Source organism: Diadema antillarum, unplaced genomic scaffold, assembly GCF_040938485.1.
Source record: "Diadema antillarum isolate AM-2024a unplaced genomic scaffold, OU_Dant_1.0 scf00000150, whole genome shotgun sequence".
NCBI classification, from domain to species: domain Eukaryota; kingdom Metazoa; phylum Echinodermata; class Echinoidea; order Diadematoida; family Diadematidae; genus Diadema; species Diadema antillarum.
Window position 1 is genome coordinate 1763224 of NW_027271039.1, and position 16777 is coordinate 1780000.

At 40.9% G+C, this 16777-nt stretch overlaps 1 protein-coding gene across 1 annotated transcript in view; it reads right to left on the minus strand.

Moving 5' to 3' along the window:
- Window positions 1-507: 507 nt before the first annotated feature.
- Window positions 508-16777, minus strand: part of LOC139721805 (lipoxygenase homology domain-containing protein 1-like) — a 63193-nt gene continuing 46923 nt past the window's right edge. Inside the window, exons 37-48 of the mRNA XM_071633128.1 lie at window positions 16018-16121; window positions 14225-14408; window positions 13508-13668; window positions 12787-12873; window positions 8643-8775; window positions 7756-7983; window positions 6923-7096; window positions 5779-5917; window positions 4885-5052; window positions 3294-3400; window positions 1306-1458; window positions 508-762 (exon numbers count right to left, since the gene is read on the minus strand). Coding sequence (XP_071489229.1) covers window positions 539-762; window positions 1306-1458; window positions 3294-3400; window positions 4885-5052; window positions 5779-5917; window positions 6923-7096; window positions 7756-7983; window positions 8643-8775; window positions 12787-12873; window positions 13508-13668; window positions 14225-14408; window positions 16018-16121 — 1862 coding nt within the window. The 3' untranslated portion in view covers window positions 508-538. The remainder of the gene's footprint in view (window positions 763-1305; window positions 1459-3293; window positions 3401-4884; window positions 5053-5778; window positions 5918-6922; window positions 7097-7755; window positions 7984-8642; window positions 8776-12786; window positions 12874-13507; window positions 13669-14224; window positions 14409-16017; window positions 16122-16777) is intronic.

Genomic DNA, 16777 nt, shown 5'->3' on the forward strand with positions numbered 1-16777 from the left:
CTTGATTTCTTTCCAGCACAGGAGGGTGATCTCTCCCTCGCAGAAATCAGAGAGATGATACTGTGGAACCATGGAATTATATTTCTGTGAGAGAAAGAACGGGAACAGCCCTGCTCCATTGACACAAAGAAGATGGCCATGATTCCTTTCTTCATGTATCACGAAAAACCCGTCCCCCTCTCCCCAACTCTTCCTCCTCCTCCTCTCTACTAGGGAGCTTTAGATTTTTGCGATGGGGACGTTCAGAGGAAAAAAAGAAAACATGTTCTGAGCGTGCGCAGAAGCGCGTGTCAAGACAATCTATTTTTAGCTTGCGTCGTCCGAGTTTTTCACTACGCGTTCTGGGCTATTCTAACGTCCGCACAATTTGCGACGTTGAGAACTACTTCATGCAACGATCACATGATGGCGTCATTTAATTTTTTTACACATTGCGTCCCAGCGTAATCTAAAGCTTCTTTTCAGCACGACGCAGGGGAGAGGAGAACGTCCAGCGAAAGCGTCGTCTCGAGCGTCCGCGCTGCAAATCTAAAGCTCGCTATTCCTTGGCGGGAAAGAGTTCCTTGAAGAGCTCTCCATCCCCCTTCTTCTTGTCCAGCCACTTGCGGCAGGGGAACAGCGTGCGCTTCCCCGTGGCCAGGTTGACGATTTCCACGTGGTCGCACAGCCAGCCGGCATTGAAGCCGGCGTTGTCGTGCTCGATGCGTAACTTCTCCAGCTCGCCGAGATCGAGGACCTCCAGCTTGAACTTGTCTGTTTGACCTGGATGTTGCAGACATGAAAGAGAGTGAGTGCCAAACGTGAAAATCATAATTACTGGCAAGACCCAAGACAAATTCCTCCTTCAAGTAATCTTACCCAAACTTCTTTCATAAAGCCCGGTCCATTTAATTAAAATCTGTGCAATGGTGTCCAGCCAGCACATTCTTCCCTATTTCCGACGTTCCTTCCTTCACTCATTCTTGGAAATTTGCTGGCATGAATACATATCACGAAGGAATGAATAAGGAATCAAAATTGTGTTATCTCCAACTTTCACTTATCATAAGCTTCACTGGTTAAGTGGTACACTGCAAATATTCTATATTCATTGAAAAGGACCTACATACAGCTGTATAGTAGTACCCATCTGACTGTTCAACCACTGTATTTCGATTTTTCACACGAAGAGAAATGTACTTAAAGAGGCATAAAAAAAGTCAGTCCTCTCTACGACCACACTCAACTGAATTAAAGTGGTGTATTGTAAACCAGAGTTACATTTGTCTTTTGGCTATGCAAATTGTGAGAAAACATTTTGCTCACCTTTCTCAAACAGGTCCCTAAAGCGCTGCTTGAGCGGCTGCTTGCCAGAGTCGCCGTTCTTGCCATAAATCGTTATCATCACGTTGGCGTCCGTGCCCGATCCTTTCTCATCTGAAGTCACAACAATGACCTCGTACTGGACCGGTGCCAAGTCTGCGGATGAAACAAGCGACAATGAGTGCTAGTAATCTGCTTTAGGAAAGGTGAGTGGATTACATCAAGTTCACAGTTCTTTATTTTGTATTACTTTTGTTCCTTTTTCCTTCTACTTTCACTCTTAGACCAATTACTGGATGTTTCTTTTCAAACCTTCACAGACATTTTTCTTTCAAATTTTAGATTACAGATGTGTCATGCACTAGATATGGGATATACAGTATACTCTTTTAGAGAAAAACAAAACAAAACAAAACAAATAAAAGAACTAGATATATCGCTATGGCTACTGATATGCCTCCGCCATAATGCATGGTTCTCCTAATAGGTCTATAGTACAATGTCTTGACAATGTGTGATGACAGTTTCACACAATTGGCAAAATATTAAAATGACAGGTTTGACACAAATGTGCTGAATGTTCACTTTCCTAGAACTAGGTTCAATTGGATGAATGATTAAAATGTCAGAGTGCAGGTATTTGGGGACTACTGATGATTTTTACTTGACTTTTGACCCTTTTATAAGTTTATGCATTGAGAAAAAGTATAATTTCAGTATCAAATGGGAAAATAGCATTATCTAAACCTCGCCTTTGACCTTTGACCTCACAGTTCCAAACAGAATCACTGTTAGGTTGAACATGCATAAATATGTAAGTTTCATGATGATACCTTGAGTTACTTTCGAGATATGGAGGAAAAAGTGCAATTTAGCACTTTCACTTGACCTTTTACCTTTTGACCTTTGACCTTTTGGCAAGAAACTTCCCAAAAAATATATATTGGGTAATACATGCCATACATCAAGTTTAAAAAAAAAAAAACCTTCAGACATATTGCATCTTAAGGAAAGTAGTGATATTTTGAGGAGTTGACCTTGACCTTTGACCCCCTGACCTTTGACCCATGACCCCCAACTTCCCTAGATAATCACTGCCCATCGGTACAAGCATATATACTAAGTTCCATGAAGATACCTTGAACCATTTGCGAGATATGGAGAAAAACATGAAATTTCAATTTTTTTTTCACAAAATAACCTGTGACCTTTGACCTTTGACCCTGTGACCCTAAAATCCACACAAAGTATTATCCCCCAAGGATATACCCTCATACCAAGTTTGATATAAAATCACCACACGGTTCTTGAGATATCGACAAAAACAAAACGGGACGGACAGACGTACGGACGGACAGACGGACAGACGGACGGACGGATGGACGGACGGACGGACGGACGGAAGGACGGACGACCCGAAAACATAATGCCTCCGGCCACTTCGTTGCGGAGGCATAAAAGTACTGTGTGGAGGCTAACATGCTAGCCATAATTTTTGTCTACCATAACACCTTTCAATGTGCAGCACAATGCCATTTCAAATGTCTGCCACGATGTGTTCCTTGAAATTCACCTTTTCATTGCTGAAATTTCCTCGGTGGCAAGACTTCTAAAAAGTTTTCTAATTTAGTTGTATAAGAATTGGGAGGTCCTGAGTAATCCTTTTGAATATCATGTGATCATGCAAGCAAGCAAAAAATAAATAAATAAATGAATAAAAAAATATGAAATAACATAAAAATGACTGAGTAAATAAATAAATAAATAAATAAATAAATATACATATATATATATATATATATATATATATATATATATATAAATAAATAAATTTAAAAAAAAAATAAATAAATAATAAATAAATATATATAAATAAATAAACAAATAAATAAATAAATAAATAAATAAATAAATAAATAAATAAATATATATATATATATATAAATAAAGGCTGGTTGCCAATTTGAGGAGTGCTTCCAGCCACTACTCACTTCTTATGGCGGCCACCTTGCCTTCTTCCATCTTCTTGCAAACGAGTCGTCTCGCCTCCTCCCTCCGGCTGCTGAGGGTCACCCAGTTCTTGCATGTAAACACATATCTAGCAGGGCAACAGTGCATTATAGGCAAGTGAAGGGAGTGCTAAAACATGCAAGCAATACTTATTCAAATTCATGAAATTCTTCAGTTGAGATATTTTCATTGTAACTGAATGACAAATCATGGCTAGTACTGAAACACTGTTTGATTCAGTGCTTATTTACGTCGATGTAGGGCCATTTGTCAATTAGTTGCAATGCAATGAATAAATTGCACAAGGTCCATGTGGAGAAAAGGGGTTTATTACCACTTGGTCTATTATCAGATGGTCTACTTGCCAGTTTGTCTAACAGCACTACTTATTACATGAACTGGTTGTAGATGAATCGGGAATAGACCATGTACTAGACTACATGGCTATTAGACGAAGTGAACGGGAGTAGACCAAGTGATAGATCATGGAGGAAAAGGGGGGGGGGGGGAGGGGATGCCCAAGCCTCATCATGCAAAATTCACTCTAAAGGTATTTAACTTATGTGCAAACTCACAATAATTGAAGTCAAAGAATGTCTTCTTTGTCATGGTTATTTTTGGGTTTCATTCTCATAGTTCTTAGTGTAATCAATTCATTCTGTGTTCCCTGCTGCAACTAGTTCTTATGCAAGACCACATTTGATAACATATTAAAAGACAAACAGTGCCTTTTGAACTTTTCTCAGCCCCACATACTTCATTTGGGGTACCTGCTCAATGTTCACTATGCATATGTGACCGTGCATCACAAAACGAACAAAAAGTCGCACCCCTTGATTTTATGTGAGGACTCAAAAAAGGTGAAATGGGTCAACCAAGTCAATATGGTGTTTTTCATATTTTCTGAAAGAGCTTTCCTTCTTCTACGTTATTCTTAACCCGTTGAGGACGAGTCCCGAGTATACTCAGGCAGGTGTCTATGGGAAATGCGTGTTGTAGCAAAATCAGTCCGTCCTCATTTTGGGTGGAGAATAGAATGATCAGGTACTGTATGTCTTAGCGTCCCCTTTTCCTTTCTTGAAATCCTTTACACACACTTCCCTTTCAAGTCTAATAACTTTTGAAAAGATAACTCCGCTGCTTTGAAAGTTAGCATTAATCATGGACAGAATGTGTTAATAGAACATGCTCAATTTCAGCTTAATCTGGTAATCCCTTCATTGTTGTTGCTCTAGTGGTTTACTTCCTGTTTTTTTGTCCCATTCATCGCACAGCTCCCACGGCTGGTAAAGATTAAGCGCTTGAATAGACCCTGTACTTTAGAGCCTCTTTTCTCAGTTCACACATTTCTAGAGTGTGTGCTTTCTTTCTAGTATTTAGATAGGTTAGGGGAGTCCATTTGAGTTGAGTTATACATCATTTTAAAGCTTAGAGTCTGCTCTTTAAGGATCTGCCCTCAACTAAAAATGCATATCTGGCGACTTTTTGTTCATTTTGTGATGCAGGGTCACATATGAAGTACAGGCCAAGTACTTGTCCACAAAAGTAAAAATTCACGTTAGGACTACTTACTTGGAGCCGTCACTCGTGTCAGTAATGACGACCTCATGGCAGTGCCAGTCCACGTCGCGACCCTGACCCTGGGGTCGCGATCCATCACCCCTCTCCTTGTGACCCAGGAGGATGCTGTCAATCTTACCCACAGTCCTCGTGGTGAACTTGAAGCTGTCTGTCTCACCCCTGGAAGAAATTTTGGAGAGGAACGAAAGCAGACGTAGAAGGAACATATGTTCCGTTTATCAGCATCCCAGAGTGTGTTTATGTGGCATGTGATTTGATCCTCACAGCACAAATGTCTAGACATGCCATTGATAAACATTTGAAAACAGGTTGCCATTGGCGAAGGGAGGGCTAGAGACTTACTTTATATGTACCTGTAGTGCGATATCATCTTTCTTTGGTCATGCTATTTTGCATCAACCAGAGAAAAATTGTAAAAATCAACTGAAGCAAATAGTGAGAGAGAGTATACAATGACTGGACTGACGTACACCATGTTAGAGGTGTGATGAATGATCATGAATTTAACCCGATCCTCCCGTAATTCTTTGAGTGCCTTCAATGCCCCCAAATGAGTTTCTTTTGCAGATCGACGGAGAACGGACAGGTCGGTAATCCACCTGTGCGGAAGTGGTCAAGCGCTACATATACCCACTTTCCATGGTCAACGACATGTGCCATCGAACAATGAAAAATATACAATTATCGATTGAGTGTGAGGTACAATACATGTGAATGAATAGAGCATGCGCTGATGGGCACACAAACTCTTTTGTTACACACAAAAGAACCACATGAATGGGGTTAGCGAAAGCAAAAATCTACTAAACTCAGCCCTGATCGCTATGCACATCTTCCTATGAGTTTTACAGCAAAACAGTTGTGTCTGATGGTGAAATCACTCACCTGCGGAGAATTTTCCTCTTGGGCGAGTTCTCCATGAGGAATTCCCTCGACGTCCGTCTGTCGCCCTCTAGGATTATGTACGCATTCTGTGTGGTGCTGGCATCGCGCTTGTCTGTCGTTATGATGGAGATATCATAGGCTGTGGAGGAATGGGGGACATGGAGATGGAGAATTGAAACTGGACACATATAGAAATACCCTTCATTCTCGCTAGCTACCCGATACCATGTATCTATCATAAACAATTACTTCATTTTAATAGTCCCATCACAACTTAGGACATCTCAGCATGCAAATGGACATAAAACAATAAACTTTTCCATTTGCGGGGGGGGGGGGGGGGGGATTTTTGGTTATCATTATGACAAATTGCTAAGTGTATTCAAAAGGAAATCATAATAATCACAGTGGAGATTGTCAATTAGCATCTCCAGTATCTCCAATTTTGCACCTCCTGGGTTTAACAATTTCATACCGTCGGTTACACCCTTATGCACACTTTTCCCATTGATGCACAAAAAGACATGTGGGCCATCTGCTTTATAGAATGGAGGCCAAATTTCTGAAGCAAATCTATACTGTTCTTCTTATTTTCGCTTCAAATTACTCATGCTTGACAAATTTGTGGATGCATTTCCTTTTGGCTTGCCACAGATGCAAACCATACAGTGATAACTTACTGGATGCATGCTAAGCCATTTCTTGCAAAGTGTACAAATGCAGAGACTCCAACTCTCCCGTTTTTGACGGGAGATCTCCCGCCGAAAACCCATTTTTGCAAAATCTCCCGTTCTCCCGCTTGAGATTTAATTTCTCCCGCCCTGGCTCTGTGTCTCCCGTTGGAAAGGATTTCTCACTTATTGCTATTGTATGTTGAAAAAAATAAGCCTTAAATAGCACCAGAGAGCATCTATAGAACCCTAGGAACTTCGCGCTTCGCACACATCAACTTGGAGTCTCCCGTTTGCTAGGGGTTTCGGGCGGGAGAATCTCCAGATCAGAAGGTGCTTTGGGTTGGAGTCTCTGCAAATGCCCGCTGAGTGCAAAATCTCTTCTGCTCGTAGTGTGGCTTAGCATGTTAAGTGTTTATTGCCAGTGATCCAGCGTGCTCCTAGTGAATCGGAGGGGAGGGTGTGATACTCACTGACTTTCTCCTTGTCATCTCTAGGGGTGAGGGCGTTGGCACACAGCAGCTCCCTCATAATCTGGCCATCCTCCTCGTCCCTAGCCAGCCAGCGCTGACAGGGGAAGGTGTAGTCCTTGCCCGCCGTCTCGTCCACTACCTTCACCTCGTCTAGGTGCCAGCCGGCCTTCAGGCCTGCCGTGAGTGGGATCAAAAGAGTATAAAAATACAATAATCCCAGTCAAACCATAAATAATTATAACTTGCTGAAATTAGCTTTCAAGCAAAATAACCTTTCTTCTAATTAGGAGAGCATTTGGTGGTCCATCCTTCATAAATTGAAGAGTTCCATTGCAAGATGGTCTAAGCGCCATTTTTAAACATTTCAAAGTGAGTCCATCATCAGCAAAATGTAACCTTTCCAGTAATACCTCACTTGTAACATAGCAAGGAATATTCTAGAAATAATGATTAAAAATACCCTGTATTTTCTCATTATTTTTTTTCTTTTTGGGGGTATCTTTAATCACAAATATCTCAACTTTACAAGAATGGAGTTAGCTTGTTTTGCAATAAAACTCTTAAATTGTACTGAACAGAGAGAGACAGAGAGAAAGAGAGTGAAAAAGAGAGAGAGATAGAGATAGAGAGAAGCGCGAGAAAAAGAGAAGAGAAAAGAAAGAAGAGAGAGATAGAGAAAAGAGAGAAGAGAGAGAAGGGGAGAGTGGGAGAAAAGAAAAAAGTGGAGAGAGAGGTGGTGAAGCCAGACAAGGAAGCAAAGGAGAAAAGAAGAGTCAGAAAGAAATTGTCACAGAATATGGATAATATTACAGATAATAGCAGTAAACACTGACCAGCGTTGTCATGCCAGATGCGCAGCTTGACGAGGTCCCCCAGGTTGAGCATGGAGAAGATGAAGACGTCCTCCTGGTTGCGCTCAAACTTGTCGCGATGCGTCTGCGACTCCTTCAGCTTCAGCTCGTCGGACGAGCCGTTCTGGCCGAAGAGTATGACGGAGACATTGGCGTCGGTGCCCCCACCGCGCTTGTCCGACGTCTTGACGATGATCTTGTAGTTGGATGCTGAAAGGAAGACGAAAGTCAGAAGGATTGAAGAAAGTTACAATAAAGGGTGTAGATGGAAAACAACACTGTGCACATCATTGACATTAATCCCACTGGGCTCAATCTCACACTCAAAAGAGAATACATCTACTTGCCAAAGGGGTTCAATCTCCACTCATATTGGGCTTACCATTTCCAAATGAGGTTAATCTACAATAGCATCATGCTTAAAAAATATCTTCCATTGAGCTAGATCTTAACATGTGATAAAGGCTGAAAATATTTTCCAGTGGGGTGGCTCTAAAACTCATACCAGGCTATTTTCAACTGGGGTGAACTTTAGCCAATATTACAATGCATGCCAAATACATTTTCCCTATGGCTTCATTTGAACTTATGTAGGGCTAAAAAATATTTTCCAATCGGTAGGTGTCACCTAACAAACGGCTGAGTGTAATTTAAAACTGGGAAAGTCTCAAACTTACACTAAAATAAACCATATGTCAAATTGGGAAATATCTTCAGTCACTCTGATGTGAGCTAGATATCAACACCTATTACATGTATATTACAAAACAATATTTCATGTTGGCCTGTCATTCAATGCATGGAGCCAAACTCATTACTTCACATTTGGCACAAAATGAAAATGTGCTCAAAACTCAAATCCAGCTCACTCTTGACTTGGGCTTTCCCCTTCACAATGGCAGCTAGCTCCCTGATCGTCTTCTTGTCACCCAGGGTCTTGGACAGCCAGCTCTCACACTTGAATGTGGTCAGGTCACCAGTCTCCATGTTCCTCAGAGTTACCTGTGAGAAATGGTACCAGTCTCATTAATGGCAATCTTCCTGTTCGGTCAAGAACTGGCGAGGGCGCCGTCTCAATCACACAATTCTCCTCAGATTACATAGGGTTGTCAGTGTGCATTCCTACAAGACCACTGTCAGTAATGGAGTGGTACATTGTATCTTGTTCTACAGAATAACAGATTGCATGTATTTTGCAGAAGCTACTGTCATGTGCAACACTTTGATCTGTCGTTCAGGAATGGTGATAATACCCATCCATCTCCTAGTTTAAGAAAATTATTCTGGCACACAGAAAAAAACTAGAAATGTCGCTATGGCGACTGGTATGCCTCCGCCATAATGCATGATTTTCCTAATAGGTCTATAGTACATTTGGACAATGTGTGATTACATTTTCACAAAATTGGCAAAATATTAAAATGACATGTTTGTCACAAATGTATTGAATGTTTACCTTCCTTGACCTATGTTTAATTCAAGGATGAATAGGAGAGCATATATTTGGGGATTTAAGAACTTTAACTTGACTTTGACCGTTTCATAAGTTTATGCACTGAGTAATTTTCAAGGTATGGAGAAAAAGTGCAATTTCTGTATTGAACAGTAAATTGTTATCATTTTCATCTGGCCTTTGATTTATAAGAGAATCACTGTCAGGCAGAACATGCATAAATTCAGCATGTACCGTAAAGTTCCGTGTATAAGACGCACCCGTGTATAAGACGCACCCGTGTATAAGACGCACCCCTAATTTCGGACCTAGAATTAAAAAAAAAAAAAACCACCAAAATGTCCACGCAAATATTGCGTGTGTCATACATACTATTTCAGCTCAAAATTTCCCTAGAATGTAGCATGTATTTGCTCTATTTTTCGTTTCCTTTTATATTTTCTTTTAACGGTATTCATCGGACATCAACAAAATATGGAAGACGCAAAATGCGAGACTTGTCTCGGTACTCACTTGCTATTGTTTCGCCTTTCAATCGTGGTACATGTGTCATGCATATCGTACTCATGAGTGTACAGTACGATCTTTGCTGTCATACATAGCAGAGGGTGTCTCGCATATTGACACATGTCAGACTGGAAGGTTCATAACGAAAAATAAGAAAAACATCAACAAGTGTAGCAGAGGGATCATACGGCAAGACGTACGGTGCGTACGGTAATTACACTCATGCACTGTTACCAGTAACATGTGTGTCTCTTCAAGGAGCTTCAAACACACTCCTTGGTCTCTTGTACCATGCTTGTATGCACAGTGCTAGCCTTTTGCAAAAGGCAGCCCGCTATAATTTCAGCACACGCACACAGAGAGCAATGGACTTGCACACACAGCGCGCAACGGGCAAGCGCGCTTCGATCCGATCGCTGTGTGCACGCGAGTCCATTGCAAAAAAGCCTCTCTGCAGCTGCTGCCTTTGCCAAAGGCTTGCTAACTAGCTAGTAGCTAGCTACAGTGTAGCTATGCTATCCTAGCTGGCCTCGCACTCGTGAAATGAAGAGCAAACGAACGACATGGATATGCATGCATGCTTCACACATCGTTCATATTTACGGTGACAGAGTGTCGATCCTACTCCGTATTTTACAGCTTTTGTCTATGGCCATATTGATACTAGTACATTGATAAGTTTTACGGTATCGGTAATTTAGTAATGATACCTGTACATCGCGTATTCCAGCTACTAGGTTGGCTGTTGGTAGCTTGGTAGACTGACATCGGTAGCATACAGCAGTGCTGTTACAGCTGTTGTCTATGGCCAGATTGACATATCGTTACTGCACAAGGCCAATGTAAGTTTATCTCGTATTTGCAGCTTTTGTGTGTGTCCAGATTGAAAGATCGCTCTTTTATCCGTAAGTTTTAGTGATTGCTTACCTTCCAAACGTCGATGGGCATACATGGCCCCAAGTTAGCCTTATAAAATTGAGTGTACATGACGGATTTTTTTCCGTGATTCGACTGTACCCGTGTATACGACGCACCCCCGATTTTCAACGTTTTTCGACGAAAAAATAGTGCGTCTTATACACGGAACTTTACGGTACTAAGTTTCAAGATAACTTGAGCCACTTCCGAGATATGGAGAAAGAATTAAGTTCAGCACTTTCACTTGATCTTTGACCTTTTGACCTTTGACCTTCTTGGCAAAAAAAAAAATCCCAGAGAATCTCTATTGGGTTATACATGCATACATCAAGTTTTAAAAAAAAAGTCCTGCTGGCATTGCATAAATATAAGGAAAATAGTAAAATTTTGAAGTATTGCCCTTGACCTTTGACCCCTGACCTTTGACCCCATGAACCCTAAATTCCCTAGATAACCACTGCCAGTCAGTAGATGCATATATATACTATGTTCCATGAAGATACCTTGAACAATTTCCAAGATACAGAGGAAAAAGTGAAATTTTAACATTTTACTTGACCTTTTGACCTTTGACCTTTTGACCTCATGACCCCAAACTTTCACCAGAGAATCTTAATTGGGTAGTACATGTATACACTCAGTTTCAAGAAAATATCTTCAGGCATTGCATAGATATGGGGGAAATAGTAAAAGTTTAAGCATTTGACCTTGACCTTTTGACCTTTGACCTTGAGCATGTGCACCCAAAAGTTGATAGGCACAACTTCACCCCCTAATACACATACATGCCAAGTTTCATTAGGATACCTCAAACGGTTTTGGTAGTTACCCTGTCCACAAAATTCATTACGGACGGACGGAAGGACGGACGGACGGACGGACGGACGGAAGGACGGACGGACGGACGGAAAGACGGACGGACGGACGGACGGACGGACGGACAACCCGAAAACATAATGCCTCCGGCACCACTTCGTGGCGGAGGCATAAAAAAGAATCTCAACCCTAACGAGGCCGGGGGGGGGGGGGGGGGGGGGGGGGGGGGCTCTGAGCCCCCCCCCCTCGACGTTCCGCGCGATGTATCGCTAACGCAAAAAGCTATCGCCGCGATGTTTCATGACTTTTTTCTTTTGAGTCTACCGCATCTTTTGACACTAAATTTGCGATGCCCGGGCGCGTGGTTCTGAAGTTGCACATAAATATGTACGTGCATGTCAGACCAAAATTTGCACAAAAACGTGAATTTGTGTACAATATCAATGCAAACTGTGCTTACAGGCAAATTTCATAAAAGCATGATTATTTGGGGGTTTTATTGATTAAAATCAATTAATAGCATATTTTCTTGTTCGGAACAATGTCGCGGACAAGTTTCATCGAAAAAACAATGAAAAACATAAAGTCGAAAAAACAAAGAAATACATAAAACATTAAAAAAACAATAAAATACTTCGGAAATTTTTTCTGACGCTGCAATTTTTTTCTCTTATATTTGCTCAGGACACTAAAAAGAATACTTACACAAAAAATGTGCCCATTTTGAGCTTTATTTAGTGATTTATACCAAATTGACTGATTTCATGCATCATTATGTATAAATTAGCATAAATAATAATTTTTTTAGAATTTAACTTTGCGGTACCATAGATTACGTCATTTTCGTCGTGATCACGGGTCGACGGCCGAGATCTGGAGGGGGGGCCTTGGAGGCCCCCCTGACTCTATGATCTACCTAAATAGCCCGGCCTAGTTAGGGTTAATATTCAGCACAGCACTTCATACATGGGAAATTGAGTTATTGTGTACATATTGTATCTTCAAAAATGTATGTGTCTGTTTTTTGCGGCTGTAGATGTCTTTAGAGGAATGTTGACTATTTCCTTGTTACTACAGAGGCAACCCAAGGAACCTGTTATGGATTTACGGAATGGAAAATTGATTTGCGGGAAACCATTTTTTTTTTTTCCTTAAATCTGTAATTCACAACCACCAAACATGACAGAATAAAGGTAACAGTTACATGCATAGTTCTCTGTACCTCTCAGATGGATTAATACAAGTAGATAAATGTGTAAAATGTATGTTATAATCATACACACACATACAACACACACACTAAGAATTTTAATTCTCACCTTGTCAAGGAACCAGTCTGTTCTGCTACCTTTCCCATTGTGTCCGATTCGAATCTTCTTCAGTGGTGCGATGTCCTCGAGTTCCAACTGCACAGATAACAAAGATTCATACACTTAAATTGAACTCTTTTTAAACTCAGACACTGAGCTTAGTTTGCCAACTTTCTCATCTGCGTTCAGTAATAAATGCAAATTTGAACTAGTGGCAGATTGGCAAAGCCACTCAGGGGATCAGGGGAATTAATTAACCCGTTGAGGACGAGACCCATGTATACTTGGGCAAGCATCTATGGGAAATGCGTGTTGTAGCAAAATCAGTCTGTCCTTTATAATAACGGGTTAATAATTTCATTTCTTTACATTAGACAGTCCTGCAGAAGATTCCAGGCATTTGTGCTGATCAACGAAGAAAATAATCCAGCATGGTCACCATTCAGTGAATAAAGCACACAAAGTGGCTGATAATGTTCTAGAAAAAACTCTTAAAAACACAACAATATGAAGAAAAAAAAATACCCACAACTATTATGCTTCAGTGCTAGTGTAAATGGATATGTATTTGCTTAATTTTTTCCTTGCTAAATTTGAATATACAGTATGTGTAAATGAGTACCACATGACTCGAAAATAATTTTATTAAGCATGGGGGATTGGTAAACTGCTCATCTTCTTTCTTTGGATGACACGAAATTTGACTGAAATCGTGTTCATTTGTCTATACCTTGATAAGGTCCTCTCTGCCTCGCTCGAACCGGTCACCATTCTTGTCCAGGACAATCTCGTTACTGTAGCCGTTGGTGCCGTACACGGTAAGCGAGATGACCGCGTCCGTCCCCGCATTCTGGACATCGCCAGTGAAGACAGTCATTTCATATGGGATTTCTAGTAGACAAAAAAAGGAAAATGATGATTTTTTAGTGCGAATCTCTTTGAATAACCTGACCTTTGCCACTCTACAAAGAAATCAGATACAGCATGACCTCATACAAGACAAGACATGATAGTTAAGCTATCAAAATTTGCCTGCAACAGCCCATCAAATTGATCCAATCAAAAGCACTACAAGCACCAAAATCACAATAGCAAACATGAAGCAGATAAATGAAATCCAGATAACTTTAATATTACTACAGTGGTCTACAATCCGTGACATACAATCGAACACTAAGTTGCTAGCAGGGGACGTTTATGGGGGACCTCATTAATATAATTACCTTTACTTGTAATAATGATAAAGGAGTACTTGAGCGAAGAGACGAGTAACATCTCTTGGATTTTAACTGCTATATACAGTCTTTATTAGAACAAGTGGAAATGCAACAGATAAGGCATCCATTCAGCTACTGATACACAGTATTACTTTTAAGGAGCATTCAGTGGATGGAATACAATCATCTGTCCTGGGATGAGCAGAGCTGTCTATGCATTGGACACTCACTGGGCTTGTATTCCATCTTCTGGCCGTCCTCGACGATCAGCACCCGAGAAGTCTGTCCATCGTCCTTGTCCCGGGACAACCAGCGTTGGCATGGCAACAGGTAGTGCTTGCCCAGGGTGGGCGTGTCTATTTCCACCTGTTCCAGGTACCAGCCTTCCTGGGGAGTGACACCATCATGGCCGATCTGAAAGTGGTACAGACAATGAGAATAATCCATTAAAGATGGGATTCTTTAGCAGGTCATTCCAGTATTGGCCTATAACAAACAAGTCTGGATTAAGCCTCAACAATGTCTGAACTTTGTTTGGAGTTTGCCATAGATGGACTACTGACCTACAACTGTATATTGTATTGATGGTAATTGTAGCACTATCTGGATTATTTTTGAACATTGTTTCCTAACTATGCCTTGATCTTCCTCAGCTTTTATTGTGCAATATGATATCTAGCTCTCCCTTACCAACCCCCTCCACAACAAAAAGACTAGAAATGTCGCTACAGCGACTGGTTATACCCCCACCAAACAACATTTCATAAGCTTTGGTCAAAACAACATTTCATAAGCTTTGGTCAAAAAACTGAGGAAGTAGTTAAATCCGAAAGATCTTTCCTTGATCTTCTGCCATTAATATGCCGTTACCATGGCAACGTACTTTCGGGTACTGTCGAAAAATGCGTCTTGCACATCTACAACCAAAGGCACACATCTGTACCAAGTTTCATGGAAATTGGGCAAAAACTGAGGAAGTAGTTTGCAACACAAAATTTTCCATCATTTTGGCTCATAATATGTGAGCTGTTACCATGGCAACATACTTTTTGTCACTGTCAAGAAATGTGTCATGCTGACCTATATCCTAAGACAAACATTCAATATGAATTCTATGAGAATTGGAAGAACACTGATGACGCAGTTTTGCCATGAAGCATTTTGCCCTATATTTTACCAATAACATGCCGTTACCATGGCAACGCACTTTTTGCCACTGCGGAAATATGTGTCTTGCACATTAACATATTCAGATGAACATCTGTACCTAATTTCATAAAAATTGATCAAAAACTGTGGGAGGAGTTCGCGACGCAAGATTTGAACCCATTTTTGCCCATAATATGCCGTTACCATGGCAACGTACTTTTGGGTACTGTCAAAAAATATGTCTTGCACATCTACAACCCAAGGCACACATCTGTGCCAAGTTTTATGGGAATCGGTTGAAAACTGAGGAAGTAGTTCGCGACGCAAGATTTGCAACGGACCGCCCGCCCGACCGACCGCCCGACCGCCCGACAGACCGCCCGACCGCCCGACCGACCGCCCGACCGACCGTCCGCTGATTCCTATATACCCCCTTCAAACTTCGTTTGGCGGGGGTATAAAAAGTGAAACACATAAGTTTCCAGAAGAAGAAGAAGAAAAAAAAAATATCAGATGCATAAACCCAACCATATCAACAGGAACAAGTTTATAAACCTCAAAAATGTGCAGCTTGAACTCCCAAGGTCATTGACCCTAAATATGTACCTGCCAAAATATCAAAAATCCTTCATAAAATCCATTAAAAAATTCTGGATCACTTCCAAACTCTAATCATCTGTTCCTTGTATCATTCTCAACCTTTCCCGCAAGTTTCATCCAAATCTGTGCACAACGGACAAACAAACAAACAAACGGTAATGACAACATAACCTCCTCCCTAGGCAGAGGTAATAAATCAATACACAAGGAGCTACAATCTTTCACATTATTAGAGAACACTGCATGGAATAGTTCATGCTCAAAGGAAACTGACCTCTACTTTGTGGACATCGCCGACATCAGGAGCCTCGACGGAGAAAGTTTCAACTGATGAGGGCTCCAGAGACTTCTTGCCAACCAGCTGAAGGGGAAGCTTGCCTGTAAAAATCAGAGAATATACAGGGAGTGATTTCAAGTTCGGTGCTAGTGCTATCACTCATATCTTCAGAAAAAGGTACAGGACAATGGTCAAACTGCATCTTTGCCAAATAACATGTCATAAGAATAATCATCATTTCTGCATCTGATGGGGGTTGGTGAGGGATCATGGGTATATCATGCTTTGGCTTGCATTTATTCTGCACTAAAATATTGATTCACAGCTCTGGGAAAGTTGTAACACCAAATCTCACTCTTTCCCAAAACAAAATCTTGGGTCATCATTCAAGTCAGTGGATCTACGACACTTACATGTAGCTCTCAGAAAGATTAAAGATTTGACTACTGGCTGCCTGACAGTGCAACAGAATTTAATCCTCCTCTAGATGCCCCACATATTATTTTTCAAACTGGAGAATCAATGCCCCTTTAATACTGCAACAGTGGATTTTTTGCACAAGTAATTTTTCGCGCTTGTCCAAGTTAGCCGAATTTTGTATGTTTTTAATTCCACAGAAGAAAGGCATTCATTAGTAGAACATATGAAATGAAAAATATTTGTGTGTTTTTATTTCCGAGCTGGTTTCTGGTCTAAATGCGCAAAAATTTGTACCTTGCAAAAATTTCCACTTTTACAGTACTCCAGGCAAGTATTA